This window comes from Adiantum capillus-veneris, chromosome 4 (assembly GCF_014529385.1).
Source record: "Adiantum capillus-veneris isolate H3 chromosome 4, ASM1452938v2, whole genome shotgun sequence".
Lineage (NCBI taxonomy): Eukaryota > Viridiplantae > Streptophyta > Polypodiopsida > Polypodiales > Pteridaceae > Adiantum > Adiantum capillus-veneris.
The window spans coordinates 143,985,115-144,006,292 of record NC_140934.1 but is presented as its reverse complement, the minus strand read 5'-3'; the positions used below and the strand labels follow the sequence as shown (position 1 = coordinate 144,006,292).

Here is a 21,178-nt window from a genome sequence, read left to right as displayed (position 1 = left end):
GATGCGAGACAAGTCGGCACACGTAATGTGCATGGCAATGATTGGCAATCATTGTGCGACACCTCAACATGCGAAAAATAGTTGTCTACCTGCATTGCAAGGCTACACTGTGTCGTGAACAGAGACCAGTCCCCTGGACCTTGGCGATCGGGGAGGAATCCCAAACCTCGAGCAAGATTTTTCGAGCAATCCCTAAACCGAGGAAGATAGGGCAAGGTACACTATTAAAAAAACAAAAAATGAAACAAGCTTTTTGAGATGATTTCAAGCACAAACAAGAAATATAAACAATACTCCAATTATTTGTAACGCTGAACCCATATTATATTTTTGAGTAGAGAGATCTCCTTGAGCATGGGCTTGGTAGAATGTTACTCTTGCTAGGCTATAACAGTTGGGACCATTATAGTCACACCACAAACACTGTATTCAGGTGGTGTGACATTGTTGAAGCTGGTTATGGTGACCAAGGTGACGAGGAAGGTGGTAGGGGTTTATTTATGGTGCTTTAATAGAAGAGTCACCAAGGTTGATAGATTCATGAACGATATACTAAGGACAACTTTGTGCTTGTACATGCCCCCTCCCTTTCACCTATTGAGACGTGTTTACTCATGCTTACAACCTCTCCACTTCTTGGACTCTCTCTTGGATCTTGTTTGCATGTGTTGATTCCTACTGACAATGCTCAAAAAAAAAAAAAAAAAAACGTCTAGTGTAGTCCCACCTACAAATTTTGAGTTTACCTATAAGATTTTAATTTGAAGGTGTGGAAACCTACTAGTTCTATATAAAGTTAATGCAAAAACCTTGATATATATAGTCTTCGCGTTGTTTATTTTGAGCATGTATCTGCCATGGCCTCGACCCATTTTCCTCGTGCAATGATCAACCTTGTACAAGGGGCTCAGCTAGTGTGCACACCTCTTGGAGCCTTGGTTGAAGTTTTGGCCGCTATAGCAATGCAGCGACTCCGCTCTTAGTTCTCTCTCTCTCTCTCTCTCTCTCTCTCTCTCTCTCTCTCTCTTGGTATACAACTCTGAAAATTCCAGGTAGGCTTTGCAATACACAAAGCAGACCTAAAAAAACCACCACAGAAAATTTCCAGTTAATAGTAACTCGTTTACAAAGTATTTCAGGCTGTGAAAATTTTCAGGCCATCAAAGCCGTAAGTCCTGAGACTGATATATGATGTAATAGTCACAACCCTCATAAAGCTACCCAGATTTGAAATCAAGGGACATTAGATACTGAAGTTTGATCTACCACCCTACAAAGATTAATTTGTGATGGCTTGAGATCTGTTCAAAATGACTCCTTCATAATTCACTTGGAACCACTTCATCGCATCTTCCTTAGTCACCCGATGCTGGATGCCAACACGTGCCTTGGCCCTCTTTCTCGTACCAACTCTATAGCCAGAACACTCAAGCACCACATAGAAATCCATGCCATAAATACTAGTAGATGGGTCATATTTGATACCCAGATCAATGTGCTCTTGAATGCCGAAACCAAAACAGCCAGTGTCACTGAAATTTCTTCTGATGAGCTCATACTCCTTCACCTTCAAGCCACTCTCAAGGAGTTGCATGGCCTTAACTCCCCGAACAATTACATAACAGGCAATCTTTTCGTTCCTCCTGATTCCAAAAGACCTCACAGTGTAGCGAGCCTTGGAAAAGATTGGAGTTTGCCCACTTAGTTGCTCCAGAACCTTAGCATCCCTTGTGAGACGATCACCACTCTCACTGACTGATATGTTCAGCACAAGCTTCTGCACTTTGATCTCCCGCATGGGGTTGGCAGCCTTCTTCTCTGACACGACCATAGTTGCAACGAGAGAGAAGAAGCCCCCACCGATCTCACTGATGCGTTGCTCTCTCTCTCTCTCTCTCTCTCTCTCTCTCTTGCCCCGGTTGAATTTCTGGCCGCTATAGCAGTGCAGCGGCTCCGCTCTTAGTTCTCTCTCTCTCTCTCTCTCTCTCTCTCTCTCATACTCATATTATCACACAAGCACACGGCTCCCCTACATGTATCAAGGCTGAAGTGCCATGCACCGGCTCCACTCTTCGTTCTCTCTCTCTCTCTCTCTCTCTCTCTCTCTCTCTCTCTCTCTCACACACACACACACACACACACACACACACACTCACAGTAACCCACATTCTAAGATTGCATATGCTGTGTCGATTTCAACAGTCATTCCTTCATTCGTACTTGAGGGTAGCGTATGTGTGTGTGGGTGTGTGCAAGAGCCGCCTTATCTGGTGCTAATAGAGGGAGAGAACTTAGAAGTTGTTGCCTTTGTGTAAGGGCACATGCGATGCTTCCTGTAGCAAAAGACAATTTAGTGCAATCGAAGGAGTTTGTACGGTGCCACTTCAAGCATGGATTGCACCCTGCGAGGTTTCCTCTTGTCAGCTGGAGCAATATCGTCATCATTATCCAGTTCCGCCCACCCTCCTAAATGCATCTTGAAAAACTCTCTCTAGCCATCCGCGCCGGCGCAGACAGCCAAAGGGAGATTGCTCCCTGCAAAGCTGCCATGTGTTAATATGTCATCCACCTTTGCCCACCGTCCAAAGTGCAAATTGAACCTTTAAAAACTCTCTCTAGCCATCCCTGCCGGCGTGGATGGCTAGAGGGAGATAAGAATTTATTAAGAGTTGAGTCAAAAAATGATCATCCTGCTTATAAAAGGGGTTCCTCGTGGAGGACACAAATCTGCCACAGTTCAAGAACTATGGAGGGGGTAAGCAGAGTTTACAAGTTTTCACTCGAATAGCCAATTCGTCCATGCCTTCAACCTATAGATGCCCGTCCACCCAAATTTTTCTGCACCATATGGATCTTGGCCTACCTTCGCACGCTACCAGCTAAAACACTCTCTAGTTTCCAAAAGTTACAAGCACCTTTTATAAACCCATTGAGTGCGACTTGCTTTTTGTGGAGATAGCAATTTGTAGCATTAATCCAACCTTATAGTCATGGGAATCCCACTACCTCCAGGCCCGACTCAGCTCTAAGGGTGCACTTGGATTGCACAACATCCCAACATGAAGTATTCCCTTTTCTAGCAGCCTCGCATCTATATTAAAAAAAAAAAAGGTAAGCAAATGAAGCCAAAAATGAAGCAGCAAATGAGATACAAGCTTGTGGTTTAGGGTTTTTGGAGCTGTAGACAACGGTCAAAGATCAAAACATCGGCCTGTTTTGCACCAAAAGAAACCGAACATGACTCTGTTTTGAGAGGAAAAGGCAATCCGACCGTCTAGTGGGTCCAAAAATTGAGCACCTTTTTTAAACCAGTGGAGGCTTGCCACCTCAATTGAGAGTATGAAGGTCTCGGTAATCCGAACCCCCCCTAAATTTATTGCATGGCTCTCTCTCTCTCTCTCTCTCTCTCTCTCTCTCTCCAACCATGCCAGCTAGAATGGCTTAAGAGAGATTCGCCTTCAATCTAGCTTCCTTTTATTGCTCTAAATCTACTCCTTTTGAATAGCATGTCTTGAAGTCGAGGCTCATTGAATAAATCTTTGAGATTATTTGGGATTGTTTGTACAACATGAAAATTTCATCTTTCTTCTCTCTTCTCTCTCTATAAATATATATATATATATATATATATACACACACACACATATGTATATATAAATATATAACAATACGGTAAAAGATAGATGCTGCTTCTTTTTCTTGCTCTCATGTTCTTCGCTACTCAAAACAAAACATTTAAATATTAGTCTTGGTTTTAAGGTCAAACATCAAGTAAATTGAGTTTATGTCCAAACTTAAAGTACTTTCAGAGATTTTGTAACCAAAAAATTCTAAATTTTTCACCTTGAAAGTGAAGGCCACATGAAATTACAATCGTGATCTATTTTCTAACTAGGGAATCTAAAGCACAATCCTAAATATAGAAGCAACACGCTCTCTCTATCACTCTCTATTTTGAGCTTGAAGTGTTTTTATGCATCTATGTAAACACACCCCCCTAGGGTTTTGCAATTATCACATTATATCATAGAAAGATCCTAACCAATGTACTTGACAATGGAGCACTATGAACATCACCAACAAAATGAAACACACCATGACCTGAGAATTGATATAACTAGAGAGCTAGAGTTGAGCAAGATGCTTATAGATGCATACAAAAATATGCTCAAGCTTGTCTTTGCTCGAAAAAAATCACTCGGTGCATGGTAAGACTCGCGATCGGGAAAGGTCATTCAATGCCCTATCCACACTAAAACTCCTCCCGCCATGGCTCTCGGCTCTTTGCCGGTCGCCATGAGGACGCAAGTTTTACCGGTCACTGAATGACCTTTCCGTACCCCATAAATTATCCCACACATGCACTTCACTCATTATTCACTTCCTATTAGAAACTCGACCCTTCGATAGCTACATTAACCTCACACCTTCATAAGATTCTCAAAGGAACACATATACATGCTTTAAGATCTCCACAACTCAAAAGCATGATGACTCGACTAGCCAAAATAATCAACATTGGAGCCTCCTAACACTTTGAACTACCGTAATGTAACATTAAGAACTTGTTTTACTTAAAATTACAATAAGTCCTCTTTTTCCCTTGAGTCAACAGTACAAAATGAATCATTATTGACTTTCATCCACCTGGACACCATCACTATTAAACAACAATTACATATAAAATCTGTACAATGGTCCTAAATAATTACATATAAAGTGTGCACAATGGTCCTAAATAATTACATATAAAATCTGCCCTGCCCAGGTAGCTCACTTGAGCTTTTCGCACGCAAACAAAACACCTTTGCCATTAACTGAGAAGAGATGCAACCTCTCCTTGTGAGAAACTCTGTCCATTGCTTTCACCCATCCACATGCAGCCAGAAGTGTGTACTTAAAATACTTACATATAAAATAATTACAATGACCCAAGAAGCTTATATAAGCTTTTCCCACGCAAAGAAAACACCTTTGCCATTGACCGAGAAGAGATGCGACCCTTCCTGGTGGGAAACTTTGTCCATTGCTTGCACCTATCCAATGCAGCACAAAGAATCATATCTACTCATAACTATAGGTGGCGCAGAAATTAATAAAAAGTGAAGGTGGAATAGTGATCCATACCATTGAAAAATCTGAGAGATCGAGCTGATGACAATCATGTTCCAAAGTCCAAACTTTTCTTTAGGGCAACCGCTGACAAAACAATAACAGATTGCCATTACTCAATTAGAGGCAAGTGATAATCAAAATTGACATATAATCATAGAGCTCCGTGAGCATTAGAGAGCTGACCTCACCGTATGAGCTCCTTGAACATTAGAGACCTGACCTCACCGTACTATCCACAATTTTCACAACCCGTCATGCCTTGGGCCTGCGTATTCAGCACAAAGAATCATATCTACTCATAACTATAGGTGGCGCAGAAATTAATAAAAAGTGAAGGTGGAATAGTGATCCATACCATTGAAAAATCTGAGAGATCGAGCTGATGACAATCATGTTCCAAAGTCCAAACTTTTCTTTAGGGCAACCGCTGACAAAACAATAACAGATTGCCATTACTCAATTAGAGGTAAGTGATAATCAAAATTGACATATAATCATAGAGCTCCGTGAGCATTAGAGAGCTGACCTCACCGTATGAGCTCCTTGAACATTAGAGACCTGACCTCACCGTACTATCCACAATTTTCACAACCCGTCATGCCTTGGGCCTGCGTATTCCAGCACATCAAGCAATCTCAACCGTCCATTGCATTAGCATTCTAACAGTGAACAGGAAAAATGCATGACGGATGGGAATCTCCCTCACCCCCATTGTTCCGGGACAAGGAACAGGCTCGGTCTCTGCCTCGCCTTTTCCAGCCCAGAACAGTGAGGGTGAGGGAGATTCCCCACCTCATCATTTCATAGCCCTTCTATAGAGGCATGACCAGAGATTTACATGTGCTCTTTACTTTCAGATCGTCTTTCTGGTGGCGAGGACAGATGGCTGACAAACATGAGTCACTTCTCTCACTACATTTCAAACCGCCAGGCCCACTAGTTCCTCAACTGTGCAGTCTATGCTCATGGAGAGGCAAGGGAACCCTCAGCAAGACACCTGTACATGGCAACAACTCTTCATCAATATGTTTTTTGGGCACAGATTTAAACACTTAATACATGATTCTGCGGAGATAAACAGAGATATCTCTCTCTCTCTCTCTCTCTCTCTCTCTCTCTCTCTCTCTCTCTCTCTCTCTCTCTCTCTCTCTCTCGCAATCCTCAACCTTCTGCGCTCGCTACATGCATGAGACCATCTTTATCTTTATCAACGATTGGAGGTCCTGCATGCACGCGTTGATTCACCTCAGCGAGTCGCGACTGTGTCTTCGGTCCGTCTTCCCCCTTGCGAACTTTGAACTTTACAATCTCGCACTGAAATAAAACTCTAAATGACTTGAAATTGAACTCACCAAAGATTTTGCCCACATTCGATTTATCTTTAAAATTTCCATATATTAGGTTTACTTTTTTTTTGTTTTCTGGCAAAACTCACAAATTGTGAGTGTTAATTGTATTAAATCCAAAAAGAATACATAGCTAGCCATGCTCACCCGAGCCATGGCTTCCAGAGAGATACAATCAAAGGCATCCAAATAAGACCCAGCAAAAAACAGCAACCCTCTTGAAAACCGAGTTGAACGTCAGCAACATAGCATGACAACGTATACATCGGCTACATAAGGGGAGCCAACCCAACGACCGCACTAGCATCAAAGACCATGGTTGAACAAGGCGCCACCCTCGCAACAAAGACAAAAGAAGACCATCATGTCGAAAGGGGTGGGGCCCATAATGCCCATCACCCATCTAGGACTCCAGAGGTGCCACCACAGGAACTCCATTGTCACCAAAGCACAGCGTGCCTCAGGAGGGTAACATGTCAAGCCCCTAGCTAGGTTACCCTCATGGTGTGCCTAAAGCCTATTGGTTGGCCACCCAAGGGGTCCAATGATAATTTACAAGATCTAATTAATTGATTTTGCATTTATTAGGTCCTCTTTCTCAAAGGGAAAAGGGGGACACTTGTCCCAAGGCTACCTTTGTTACTTGGTATGACTCCTGCTTATGATTGGCTAGCCTTAGAGGGGTCCAATGAGCTTCAAGCATGAGCTACAAGGGGGGAGTCGACCAAAAAAAGTAGGGGGCCTGCTCAGGGGGTATACTCTCCCACAACACACACACACACACACACACACACACACACACACACACACACACACACACTCATTGTGTATTGTGCAAAGTGCAAGAGCTCCCTCTCCTTCTCCAAGCAAGTAGAGGTTGAGAGCCTACACCAACACTCTTGGCTATGGAGCGCAGATCCAACCAAGAGCCATGCGTCAATGCTTAAGCTTGTCATCTTCTCCATCTTCATTACTATGCTATTATGTATGCTAGCAAGAAGAGTGATGATAAGTGAGGAACTAATTTTCTCCTATTGTCTTGCCAAGGGCAATGCTCGGTGGTCAAGGACCACGCCCAAGGGGCCGGCTGCAAGTGTAGATAGGGAATGAGGCCCAAGGGGGCTATTTAATAGGAGATTGGGAGGTTCATTCCAGGCAGTCCCACCAAGGGCCGTACGTTGGTATCAAAGCTTCAGTCTATTCCAGGCAAAGTGGATCGTGGACCTCCATGCTCATGCAACCTGGGGACGAAGTCGAGCAAGAAGGGAGACAGTTGGAGGACCGTGGGCAAGCGCCCTTAGTCGAGAAGAGGACAGAGGTCGACCTCGGCAGAATCCCCGCACGGCTGCATGGTTGTGTTTGTGGCGAATGTGGGTGTATTGGCATGTTGCAGCGGGTGGGAAAGGCCCCCTTGAAAGGGGATGGCCAATTTACCCAAGGCCCAAAGGGCGGCCGAGTTTGAACGAGGGGAGTGGAAACCATGGCAGAGGATAGAGGTCAACCCCGACAGAATCCAGCATGCATATGCTTGTTAGAAGCGCACGACGGAGATCAGGAGATCTCGTTTCTTCATGGCAGTGTGCCGAGCCTTGTAGAGCACGAGCTCTCTTCGTTTCCTCCTCTGGGCTGATGCCCGCTTCCGCCATGGTTTCCACTCCTCTCGTTCTTGGGTAAATTGGCCATCCCCTTTCAAGGGGGCCTTTCCCACCCGTTGCAACATGCCAGTACACCCACATTCGCCACAAACGCAACAATGCATTCGTGCAGGGATTGTGTGACCCTGCGAGGGTGGACAACTCTCAAGGTTGCAGGAACTAATTCTGAGCAGTAGCTTTGAGAAGAGCTAAGGATGTCAAAACTTTCGAGTTTTGACGGCAGAAGCTTTCAATATGTAGCAAGGGTTTCAATGGATTTGGAATTGGCATAGCAAGCAAGGGGCTAGGCCTATCAAGCATATCATGCACAACAAGGTCGTAGTTTCAAGGATGTTTGACAGAATTCATTACATGTTAAAAGCTATTTGGCATATTGGAGAGGCATCATGGTGCATCTGATAGCATTTGAAGAGATCGAGGCACCGTTAAGAAGCCATGCAAAGTGTTGTCGAGAAGGGCATTGCATGCACAGACTTTGTCAAATATTCGGATGGATTATAAGGTTTGAGATTCACCTTCTTGTATTTTTCATCTCTTTATGTATATGATTGTATTGCAAGGAGCATGTACTTATTTTAAACTTAGCCATGGTTGTCAGGCCAATGGTAGGACTGGGCAGCTGGCCAAGGGCTAGGGACAGAATGGCTCAGTACGGCTAGGAGCCGAGGGCCAGGCATGAGTTAAGGGGACCTACTTGCAAGGGCCAAGGGCTATAAGTAGGGAGGTTGGGAGGAGAAACACATGCCAGTCCATCCTGTGGCCTTTCACTGGTATCAGAGCTCAGGGGAGGGGAGAGTTATGGAGGAGGGGGAAGGACTCTCTCTCTTTAGGTCTCTCTCTCTTTGGAATTCAGTATGAGGCATGACCTCTCTCTCTCTTTGTAGTTTTCTCTCTCCCTCGTTTTCAGCAGCAAAACATGCATGGTCTTGTATGGGAGTGCAAGCCGGCTAAGCAAGAGGGCAGGCTCAAGGCACACTGGGTGTGCAAAAGCTCTTGCTAGGCGGGGGGCCGACCACAACGAGGAGATCATAGGCACGCGGGCAGGCTCGCTTAGCAGGAGGAGAAGGAAACAGTCGTCTATGTCGACAGCGCTAGAATTTGGGCTCGTTAGGTCGCGCGGCAGTAGGGAGCAACTCCCATTTCAAGTGCACTTGGGTTTGACCTCGGTACTGGGAGCTGCATCAAAGTCTGCTTTCTGTGCAGGTTCGTCATTGCCATGGCTTACTGTGAAGGTATTTTCATACCGTAGGCGGCCAAGGCCACCTAATTTGACTCAAATCTCGTAGGATTAGTGTACATAACGGGTGATTCCCACCCGTCCATTGAATGCAACAAAGTTGTGGGCTTCGACACATTGAGAGCATGAGCACCAAGGGGTTCGAGCCGCATGCAAGGGCATGCAATGCATGCGGGCAGCATAGGAGCACCCATGAGTTTGAAAAAAAAAAAGGAAACGATGACTGAAGGGCATGTTCAGGCGCTTCTCATCAAGGATCTTGGTATAGAGTGCAAGGCATACGACAATCTGTTTCAAGTTTAGCCATGCATGGCATGGTAGGGGTCATTGAGAACCCTCGACATGCAAATGTTTGTAATTCTATCAGCTTCAACCCAGCAATGGATTCAAGGAAAGCAAGGCTTTTGGTTATCCATCGCCAACAATGTGGAGCCATGACCTTCCCGTCAATAATCGCTTCATATTTGATGGAGATGGCGCTCTAGACATTTCCAATGGATGGTAAGTACAATAAACTTAAAATTGATATTTCTTATTCATTTCAATTTTGCAGAAGCTTTTGCATTAGTCAACACAAGCTCCGAGAACATTGCTTCTGGTGGAAGGGGAGCTTGTTCCAAGAGATGTTTGTCAAGGACAAACGTCAAGGTGTAAGTATGACCGACCCTAAGTGCCAACATAGTTGTTTAGCAGTACATGCATGTACATGCACGGCCTCTAGCTTGAAGATAAACCTATTATTGTATGGTCAAAGTACTTGGCTAGACCGATCATTAACTGCAATTCTAAACAACTATCAAGCAACTAGCTCGGGCTTGACTTCTAGGCCAGTTGTCTGCCATTCATGCAATCAGGCAAGCGTGATTTGACATCATGGGAGCAAGGCTCCATCTACAAATCCTCAGAATACCAATAATCACGCCAAGCAGATACAAGGTACATGTCTTGCATGTATTTTTTTTGTTTTTCACTACAATGTACAATTCGACAAGGTTGAGTATCTGTGAATGATCGACACGGTCGAATTTCTTTTTCTATGACATCTGTTTGTTAGCATAAATATCCTTTGACTATGAGCTCTCAGGAACTCCATAAGTTATTAAGGGAAGCAAGGCTTCCAGTTCGGCATCTTGCATGGAGATTTTCCCGTCTGGCTTATGCTATGAGCATAAATACTTGGAGGAATTTGTCAGTTTGTTTGCATGTTATTTCATTACATGCAAAGAGGGCGTATATGATATACGCGACAACTCTCTCTCGCACAACAACTATGGCTATGAGCCATCTTCCAACTAGTTTGTCCTTCAAAATTTCAAGACAACTAGTTACAGCAAGATGACCAGTTTAGACAATTTTAAGTTTTGCTTGTTTTTCCATGTTTTCACATTTACTTTGGAAAATACTATCAGTTGTGCAAAGCATAGTGCATTGATACTTTCACGTGAAGCAAGGCTTCTCATTCGTACCAAGATTGTGCCCATTGACTTGGCATCAAGGTCATTGGCACACACGTTTGTGGAACTGGTAAAATGGGAATTTATGCCCACATTTTCGATGTGGCACCATCCCGTTGTAATGTATCACTACCAGTACGGATTGTGCAAGGCACTTATGGTTTGGCTCTCATGCTTGAGACCGTCATAATGGCCAAGGGCTTAAAATTCTGCATGCACGACAGAATCCACCTAGTTAGCATGCACGGCATGCTAACTAGGTGGATTCAATTCTACCGCCTCATGAAATACGCTTCCGCTATAACACCAGACACTCTGTCACGGACAAGATACGTTTTGGATTATTTAACATGATTTTTGGTTGTTGTCATTGCACAACACCACTACAAAGAACCTAACTTTAGGACCTCATTCACAGGCAAAGTGCCATATTTAAGTTCTCCTCGTACCGTTACGCCCCGTACATGGTAGGTCGGTTCCGATGTCAAATTTGTTACCTCTCTTGACGAGAGCGTCAGAAAGACAGACTGTTGCATGCTTATAGGATAAGCTGCACTCTAGGCATAAGATGCACACGAGCATTGCCACGAACTATACACGTCATAATAGTTTAAGGAAAGTTCCTCAGCCCCGCATGTTCTCTCTCTTTCTCTCTCTTAATTCTCTCGAAGAATAATGAAAACATTTTAAGAAGCTTTTGCTACATGTTTTGCTTGTGAGTCAACCTGAGCCAAGGTGCTCTAACTCTCAGCTAGAAATTGGCCAAGACGCCATCCAACTTAATCTTCATCGGTTCGTCGATTGAACACTAATTGACATAAGGGCTATGAGCCACACAAGCTAGCTAAGAGCCATTGTCATATTTAGGGTAAGACCCAGTCGAGTCCCCATCGATGTTAATGGCCAAGCAAGAGTCTTGCCATTCCAGATCTTTTGGGTGTTCTGTAAGCACTACATGTTTTTAGTGCGACGCTCGAGTTGAGTTTCTGATAATCTTCAACTCACATCAGCTGATATCTACCACGGAGTATAGATGCAACAATAAGTTGCGACAGCATGGTTGTCCATAAGAGCTAGGCATCTCACTTGTGTGGATCTGTTGTTCTCTCTATAGCACTACGAGTGTCTATGGAAGCACAAATTTGGAGTAAGACCCAACGGGTGATTACTAAATCACTCCATAGGCATTGAGGATCACCGTTTGATCCATCACAATTGTACTTTCAAGGAAAGAAGTCCGCAAACTACCAAGGGGTAATTGACAAATTCAACGTTTCAAGTTGACTCCAACTATTTTTGTACACGGTCGCCTGTGTTGATTACCGTTATTTGCTAGTACAACAGTTTCTATAAAGGGTCCTGCCAAGGGGTTTGACTATGTAGATTCTAACCAAGGGATGTTTAAGCTAGAAGGATTTCATTCAGCTTGCTCTTCAGCCACGTGACAAGGTCATGTAAGACAATAGCATTCTGAGAAAGTGTTGTCACTTTCTCTCTTCACGCCTCATCAGGATACCATGACAGGTTTGATTCTTGTTGACACAATTACATACCTACATGGTAGGGTTCTGTCTAGCACATGTTGTCGCATGGGATACAACATGGTCTAGGAACTCAAGGAGTTCGGTTTAGTCAGTGTGGAGCAATGATAATGAGGGTCCCTCTCACTCATGTCACAGAGTGTTTGCAGCTACCTCCACACACAAGTACATCTCGTACTTGAAGTATGTTCTTTTTTTCGACATCCTTATTTGAGACATATTCCACATGTGGAGAATATGAGTCTTTGGGACTGACACAGGCGCCTAATTCCTAATGATGTGTCGCGATGAAGTCCCTAGGTGCTGGTCACATCCGTTTGTTAGAGCATTTGGAGCACACAATATCAGGAACAATTTCAGTGGCCAGAAATTGTCGGGTACTAAGTACAGACTTGTTGCGAGTACAAGTGCTGTGAAACCACCAAGTAACAGATGGTTGTTTCTACGTATAGCCAAGTATGCTATGTTAATGAGAATGTCTCACGATTGGTACCTAGGTGTGAGTGCATTTTCACATTCTATTATGGTCCAACTTATGTTGCACGGCTTTCACATTGGAACCGTGAAAAGTCTCATCCTGAAATTGTGGTTTTGAATTTGTTTGTGTTAAATACATGCACACTAGGTGTTATGAGCCCTAGTGTTTAACACATCTTTTTTCGAAGCGGCATGCAAATTCATGGACTTTATTGTTTCTGCAAGTGTTTGCACTTCCAGTGCACCTCTCTAGCAGATTTAGTATGAGTTCACACCCGGCCATATACGATAATGGTTTAGTATGGGTGTCTGTGATTGGATGATCTAAACTCTATGAGTTTACTTCGCTCAAATTCACATCACGTATCCGACTGGAACCTGACTTGGTTAGTTGTAGTTACTGTCAGTCATGGAAGATTGTCTTTAATTGATTGGAAAAAGCACCTCACTCTTATTCTCTGCTATTCATCCCGCGTTGGATGGACAATTTACAAGCCTTCTATTTAGTACTAAAGGATATGCTAAGCGTATACGTTAGTAAACCACGCTAAAGGATATGTTAAGAGCATACGTTAGCACGAAGCGACATTGTTATAGAAATGATATTTTATGATTTATTGCAGCTGACAGGTGGAAAAGACTAGACCGAGCTTGGCCTATGCAAATGTATTTGTATATCATGTACATTTTATTATTCAAGTGCTCTTTTATGAGCTTTGGCCAATTATGACCGGCCGACCAGTTTGTACTCAATTTGACCATTCAAGAAATCTATAAATGAAATACGTGCAAGAGGGAAATGGTCACTCTTGCACGGGGGGAGATTGCACCTAGTGTCCGTCTCAATCTTCTCTCCTCTCCTCTCTTCTCTCTCGCCGTGCCGGCGTAGCACTCCGCTCTAGGAGGTACTCTCTCCTACTCTATGTCTCTCTCTGTTCGCGTATGTCGTTGATTATGTGCGTGTGCAACGATTCAGGTATACCGATTTATCGTTTTATGGTATGTATTGTGTTATCATGAGTATTTTGTAGGGCCATCGCGCATCCGTTTGTAGTAGTGGTATTAGAGCTTTGGCTACATTCTTGGGGTTGCAACAATCATAACTATCAAGATTATCATGATCAAAGATAAGCCTTGCCTCTGTTAACCTTTATTCTTTTTTTAAATGTATTTTAAGATTTTGCATAAATTATTATCAATCCCATAAGATTTCCATCGTGTTTGAATTGTGTAGAACTTGTAAATTCTATATTCAAACATATAACAGATTATATAGATCTTACTCTGTGTACAAGGATAACAGAGAAGAGAGAAACTTACGTAATCTACGTGACTTAGAATAATCTCAAATATGGGCTTGACTAAAATCTTAGGAATAACAAGGGCAATTTTATGAAAGAGATGAAACTGGAGAACTGGAGTTTCAGAAGAAGGAGAAGAGTGTGCTCCTCATAGGAAGCACCCTCCGGAGATAACGAAAGGGGAAATGAGCTTAGCTTCAAAAAACGATTTCGATTCACCTATATATGACATATGGCTTTCGAGATTGAAGAAGATGAGGGAATATTAGACAGGAAGAGGTAGCGATCGGTATTTAGATCTTTCGATAGCAAGAGTCACAGGACACGCTGTCAATAGTGATCACCACCATGTTACCCTACAACGTGATAGTACCACAACGCCATTGGTCCGAGGATAGCAACGCCACAGTAACTGCAAACTTGGAGGGTTGATCACCTTGTGGCTGCAGCATCGATAACGGCTAGGAGCACAAACCAGGACTAGTGCCACCAAAAGCAGAGGTGCTCGATAAAACTCTTACAACAAGTGAAGATCACCAAAATAATGGTGGCGGCAACATGAATGGCTGGGGAAATTTGTAATGCATGCAAAACTGCGATCACCCAACTCTCTCTCTTTGGTCGAATAGCGACCACAATTTTTTTTAAAAAAAACGCAGCCTTGTATCTCTCTTTGTCTCTCGTAGAACATATGGCCGCCATTGCACCTCTCCCTCTGGCACCATTCAACACGGAATCTTCTCTCTCTTTCAACCAGTCATTCGAGCGTCCCCCTACCTCTCATTGGGTGCATGTTGTCTAGTAGAACAAACTCCCTCTTCATATGTCTCTAAGTCGCCGTCACTCACTCTCTCTCCTTTACAACCCCCACCCTGGTGATGCACTCCGCCATCCACTCTCCCCAACCATCGCATGGCAATCAACCGCTCGTGATAACAAATAAATAATGGCCTTCTAATTTTGTGGCCCCACCTACATGACCTCCGGTCCTCGTTTCACTACCATCGTCTGCACGCATGGTGCCATCAACTTTGAGAGCCGCAAAGCATCACCAACATCTCTCTCTCAATTTCTCTCTCTCTCTCTCTCTCTCTCTCTCTCTCCTCTCTCTCTCTCTCTCTCTCTCTCTCTCTCTCTCTCTCTCTCTCTCTCTCTCTCTCTCTCTCTCTCTCTCTCTCTCTCTCTCTCTCGTGCTGACTGCAGTTTAACTATTCCTCTTTCTCGTCATCAACCACCCCCCCTCTCGTCGTCATTGGCGGCCAACGCCCGCAACCGACTCTTGGTTTGTTTTTGCATGCAACTGGTGTTGCTCACACCATGCATAACCTGCAGGGCCGACCTTGGCCACACAACCAAATCTCCTCACACTCCTCACGTTCGACTTTGCATGCAACTACTGGCAGGTCTGCAGCTCTCTCTATCTGTAGTATGCATGACACGTACCCCCACCGTCCTACGACGAGTGGCCAGCCAACTCCCACACCCATGGACCTCGGCACGTTCACTTCTGCTGATGTTGGGCTGCAGCTCTAATCCATGAGCAGGCCACTGAGCAGGCCACCATGCACTCAACTCCCCTCGTTTCCATACCTGCCTTACACCCACACTAATCACCTTTACTGCGGCCTCACCTGCAGTCCCACACCCTCGCCACCTCATGTCGCAGATGAGCTGCAATTATCTTTCAACACACACCCTCGTAAGCAGACTTTCTCTCTTTTTCTCACCTCCATTGCAGCCACGGTAATGGTCTCTCTCTCTCTCTCTTTCTAACGCTCGTGTACCCACACACCCAATCCCTCACAGACTTCCTCTCCCCTTCACAGTCTGAATACCTACGTACAGAGGTGGAAGTATTGAAGCTCTCTCTCTCTCTCTCTCTCTCTCTCTCTCTCTCTCTCTCTCTCTCTCTCTCTCTCTCTCTCTCTCTCTCTCTCTCTCTCTCTCTCTCTCTCTCTCTCTCTCTCTCTCTCTCTCTCTCTCTCTCTCTCTCTCTCTCTCTCTCTCTCTCTCTCTCTCTCTCTCTCTCTCTCTCTCTCTCTCTCTCTCTGCCCCACTACAGCTATGTGCAGCAACGGACATTGACGAAGCTTTGGAGCAATCACTGCACTACTTTCTCAGCAGACAAACATTGACGATGCTCATGCGCTCAAGCGTGTGAGAGAGTTGATCCAACTCTGGCTCACAAAGGCCTCCATGGGTCGCCCTGCTCGCCGTCTACTTTTCATCGTCGTGTCATTGCTCTCGGCTGGGTTGCCAAGCTCGACGACCTCAGCTAAACATAGTTTTTCTTTTCTTTTTTTTAAACCTTCATCTCCACTGCCAAAGGCCGGTTCACCCGCTTGTGTAATTCGCCATACAAATTTTGTGATAAACTTCTAAATTTGTTGCTCAATATACAATTGAGGTGAACTATGGTAAGCTTGGCGGCAATGTGCTCTCCCCTCATGGGGCATTTAACCAGATCAAAGGTATGAAGGTGGACATGGTGGCGATATATGATGCCCATCTTTAAATTCTTGAAGAGCTTGCGAACACCGACATCAAGGTCTTTGTGATGCTACCACTGGCTCATAATTTTGTCGTCCCCAACAGATCGTCATTCTCCTCAAATATTAAGATGCGCACTTTGCTAGTAGGCAATGAGATCATTTCTGCAGCAAATGAAACATGGCCTTATCTTGTCCCTACTATGATCACCTTACATGAAGCTATTCAAAAGCACACACTCAGCAAGGTAAATGTGAGCACCCTTTGTCCATGGATTTATTCAAAGGGACTCTGTCTCCTCCCTTGAGATCCTCTTTTTCATACTAATTTAATAGATGATTAAATAAATATATTAATTAAAAAAACATATATATATCTGGTGAAAAATAATCATAATAATAATAATAAATATATTAAAAAATGTAGCCAAGTTAGGTTCCTGCAATTATGCACCGACTGTTTATAGATTGCATCTGCTCAAGGCTCGAGGGTTGTCGTGACACAATTCTTTAGATTCTTTTAATATATATATATATATATATATATATATATACATTTAGCACCCGTTGCATTGATTTCAATGAGGTCCTAATGGATGAGAGCAATGTGAATGGGTCATTGTCTGTGTCTAGCTTGGTGCAAACATGCTAGCTCTGCTAAGCATATCAGCAACAATAGGCATCATCTTCACTTGCGTAACCTACTTTATGATATCTTGATTCTTGCTTGCTTTTAAAACGTCTCATTGGCATGGACATCATGATATTGGACCTTTAGAGAGGATACCAAAAAAAAAATAAAAAAAATCAAAATGACCATTTCTTTGCCAAAGACTGAGGTTTAAAGTGAACATAAATGAAATATTAAATGTTGGGTCAAACTTTTAGCATTTGTTTCTGACATCATTGTTAGCTCACACATCAATGGCAACATTTACTTATTGTTTTGCTTCGGATTTGTAACACGTGATGCAAAATATTTTATTGTTATTTGCTTGTTTTTGCTCAAGTCTACCTATTTAGGACACCAACTTCACATCATTTTATCATTAATAGCCTATAAAGGTTAATGTCTTGAGTGTGCACTTAGATTATTATTTAATTTGTTATTGTCTTTGAGAAACATGTTTGTAAAACTAAGCCCAATGCTCTTAGAGAACCTCCAGACATTCTCACAACTCTATACCCCAACAACTCTATGCTTTTGACTGCTCCTAACATTCTTACATTGAGTGTGGCCTCACTTTATCTGAAGACCGATATCCACTGGTCATCCCAATCTTGAAAACCACCTTGTCAATTTATATCACACCTCCCTTATCCGCTCATTTATACTTCAAGTTGTCTACTTTCATTCTCTTTTCTTGGCAAAAAAAACTTTGCATCAAATTTTTCCTTCATGATGTTTCAAATGTTAATGCATTTAATCTGCAATTATTAACGTCTTCTTAAATTGAACAAGCAAATGTTTTTAGTGCTTTGTTTCTTTTAGAAAATGCAGATACATCTAACTATAATGGTCTCATATCAAAATCCAGGTACGACACTCCGTAATGCATTCTGATATAACCCCTCTTGAAACATTATTACAATGCCAGTACAACTTTCTATTATTTGTGCCTATTTTCCCCACACACACTGGTATATATATTTTCAAAAACGGTATACCCTCCTTGTATGTACATAAAATACATTCCTCTTTTCATATTTCATTTCTCGGCAGTGTGTTCTAAGCTGCATACTCAAACACTACTAAGGTCATGACTTCTATTGGTATTGAAAGGGAATTTTTACTGAGCTAACTTGTCCATAAGCTATGCACCTACTCATGCAAGCTAAGGTGCTTTGGGATACTAGAAAAATTGTTTGTAAGTACTTTGTCACATAAGCATACTCAAATTTTATGTCAAACATGTAGTAGATCTTACTGCAGCATGATTTTGTGATTGGTGTTGCCTAAATCGGCGAATCTACACCAATAAGACGTGCTGCCTAAATGGGCGGATCTGCACTAATGCTGCCTAAATCGGCGAATCTGCATTTGGTATAAGTTTTAAAAAAATCTTGAATCTGCAATTTATCAATGTGTTGCCTAAATCTGCAGATCTGCACCAAGATGAGTATCTACACACTGCCTAAATCGGCGAATCTGTGTGCATGTGACCAATGGACTAGACAAGTCATAAAGGAGAAAAGAATATGTACTATATGATGGACACCATTGTGCAATATAACCAAGTACTTACAAATTGTTGTTCAGTATCCCAAAGCACCTTAGCTTACATGAGTAGCTGCATAGCTTATAGACAAATCATCTCAATAAAAATTCCTTTCAATATAATGATAAGTGATAACCTTAGCAGTGTTTGAGTATTTATGTTAGAACACAATACAGAGAAATGAAATATGAAAAGAGGAATGACATATTTGATGTATATATCAGGAGAGTATACTGTATTTTAATTTATATATACCATTTTTGGCATATGGGGAGAGGTACAAATGCTGCAACTAGCAAACTTACGCCAACGTATAGCTACCAAATCCAAAATGTTTTAGTGTGAGGTTAATAATTAGTCATAAACTTGTAATGACAACTATAGAGGGGATTCGTATACAACTGAGAAAAATGTGAGACAATTGAGTTGAAAGAAAATTTTTGCAGTTCTAACTTAATAGCATAGATAAAGTAGACTGATAAACAAACAAAAAAATGTAGGAACCAGATTTGATTCGAGTGTCTAGCTCAATGTAAGAGCCAGAATTTCACTGATTACTTACAGGCATCTACTATGATTAGCCTTGGATTGAGCAAAAAGTGAGATGAAATCCATATATTACCGATTGTTTTGTTTTGAATAGATGTAGCAGTCCTCTTGATATTGCAAACTATTGTCTCTAACATTCAATCCTCTTGATTTATTTAGTTTACCTTTTTGTAAAAAACTAAATTGTGTAAAGGGCATTGACTAGTTTTAGTCATAATATCACGAGGGTATATCATGTAAAGGCCAGAGGACAAACAGTAGATTGGGCCAACAAATAAATACCAACGCAAAATTAATTCCTATGGCAGAGATGATGAGATTGGTAGCATCATTTGCATCCTTATTGAGAGATCCTGCATGAATGTGATGCTTGTTGGGAATCCAGGAGTTGGAAAAGCTACAGTAGTCAGAGGCCTTGCTCTGAAAATAGCCAGGAGAGAGGCGCCAAGCATTCTCTTCGACATGAAAGTAAAAGCTTTGGATGTGGGTGCTTTAATTACCGATGCAACCCGTCATGGAGATATGGAAACACGCTTTGAGGCTCTTTCAAAGGATTCAAAGCAAATTGGCGGAAAACTTCTTCTGTTTATCAATAAAATACATCTTGTGCTAGGAGCAAGTTGCATACATGGATTTATGATTACAACAGACTTGTGAAAGTCATTGCTTGTTGAAGGTAATCTTAGATGTATTGGGGCAACAATCGCAAAACATTACATGAAATATGTTTAATGAGATGCAGCTTTAGAAAGGCTCTTTCAGCAGGTGCATGTTACTGAACCCAATGTAGCCGACACACTAAGCATCCTTGATGGTGTCAAAAAGGGAATATCAATTACACCAAGGTTTTCGCATAATGGATAAGGCCTTGGCTGTAGCTACTCAGTTTTCAAGTCCATATGTTATTGACACCTTCCTCAAAAAGCGATTGACCGTGTTGATCAAGCATGTGCAAATGTGAGTACAATGTAACAATCAATAAAATAAAATACTATTGATAATACTATACTTATAGAAACAGTGGGTCCTGATCAAATAGCTGAGGTGGTGGGCAGATGGAGAGGCATTCCTGTGAGCCGTCTGGGCCAAAACGAGAAGGAGCGATAGATAGGTTTTGCTGATCGTTTGCATCAACGAGTGGTAGGGCAAGATGAAGCAGTACAAGCAGTTGCTAACGCTGTATTTATCAGTCGTTGAGGAGCTTCGATAGTGTCTGCCTTGTGGTGATCCGAGGGGGAGAGAGAGTGTTCCCAAGGGCCAAGGGTCCTGCCCCACTAATGTTTCTAGAAAAGTGCTTGACTCACCGAGCTCCTCCCTAGCTTCCCTGCCACTTCTTTCATCAGGGTAAGGGGATCAACTGCAACATGTTTCCCGAGAACAATTTTGTGATTCGCAACAAAAGCATTGTCACTGACAAATACATTATTGCTGGCTCAGTGGAAATGAGCAAAGGGAAAATAACATCTATCTCAATGGGTGATATGGTAATAAGCACACTTCTAGTTCATGTCGTGAATTTTGGAAGTGCTGTGATCATGCCGAGGCTCGTTGATGTGCATGTTCACCTAAATGAATCCTGCGTGCAAAGATTGCTTTTCAGCCTGGCTTTCTCAAGTGCCCCCCTGAGATGATGGAACAAAGAGAGAGCGAGAGAGAGAGAGAGAGAGAGAGAGAGAGAGAGAGAGAGAGAGAGAGAGAGAGAGAGAGAGAGAGAGAGAGAGAGAGAGAGAGAGAGAGAGAGAGAGAGAGAGAGAGAGAGAGAGAGAGAGAGAGAGAGAGAGAGAGAGAGTCAGTA

General features: G+C 42.8%; 1 protein-coding gene and 1 pseudogene across 4 annotated transcripts; both read right to left on the bottom strand.

Moving 5' to 3' along the window:
- Positions 1-1,264: 1,264 nt before the first annotated feature.
- On the bottom strand, positions 1,265-1,861 carry LOC147460099 (large ribosomal subunit protein uL5 pseudogene; annotated as a pseudogene).
- A 2,749-nt stretch (positions 1,862-4,610) lies between these two features.
- On the bottom strand, positions 4,611-6,463 carry LOC147460098 (uncharacterized). 4 transcript variants are annotated; one of them, XM_086509957.1, is made up of 7 exons: positions 6,361-6,463; positions 5,954-6,112; positions 5,642-5,723; positions 5,471-5,542; positions 5,304-5,380; positions 5,128-5,199; positions 4,611-5,036 (listed from the first exon to the last, which is right to left on the bottom strand). In XM_086509957.1, exons 5-7 carry the CDS (start codon positions 5,321-5,323, stop codon positions 4,922-4,924), a joined length of 207 nt encoding a protein of 68 aa, XP_086366083.1. In that variant the 5' UTR covers positions 5,324-5,380; positions 5,471-5,542; positions 5,642-5,723; positions 5,954-6,112; positions 6,361-6,463; the 3' UTR covers positions 4,611-4,921. The 4 variants fall into 4 exon arrangements, 3 of the variants coding, with proteins under 3 accessions (XP_086366083.1, XP_086366081.1, XP_086366082.1); XM_086509955.1 differs by having other exon boundaries at positions 6,282-6,439; XM_086509956.1 differs by having other exon boundaries at positions 5,647-5,723; positions 6,282-6,439.
- Positions 6,464-21,178: the final 14,715 nt, after the last annotated feature.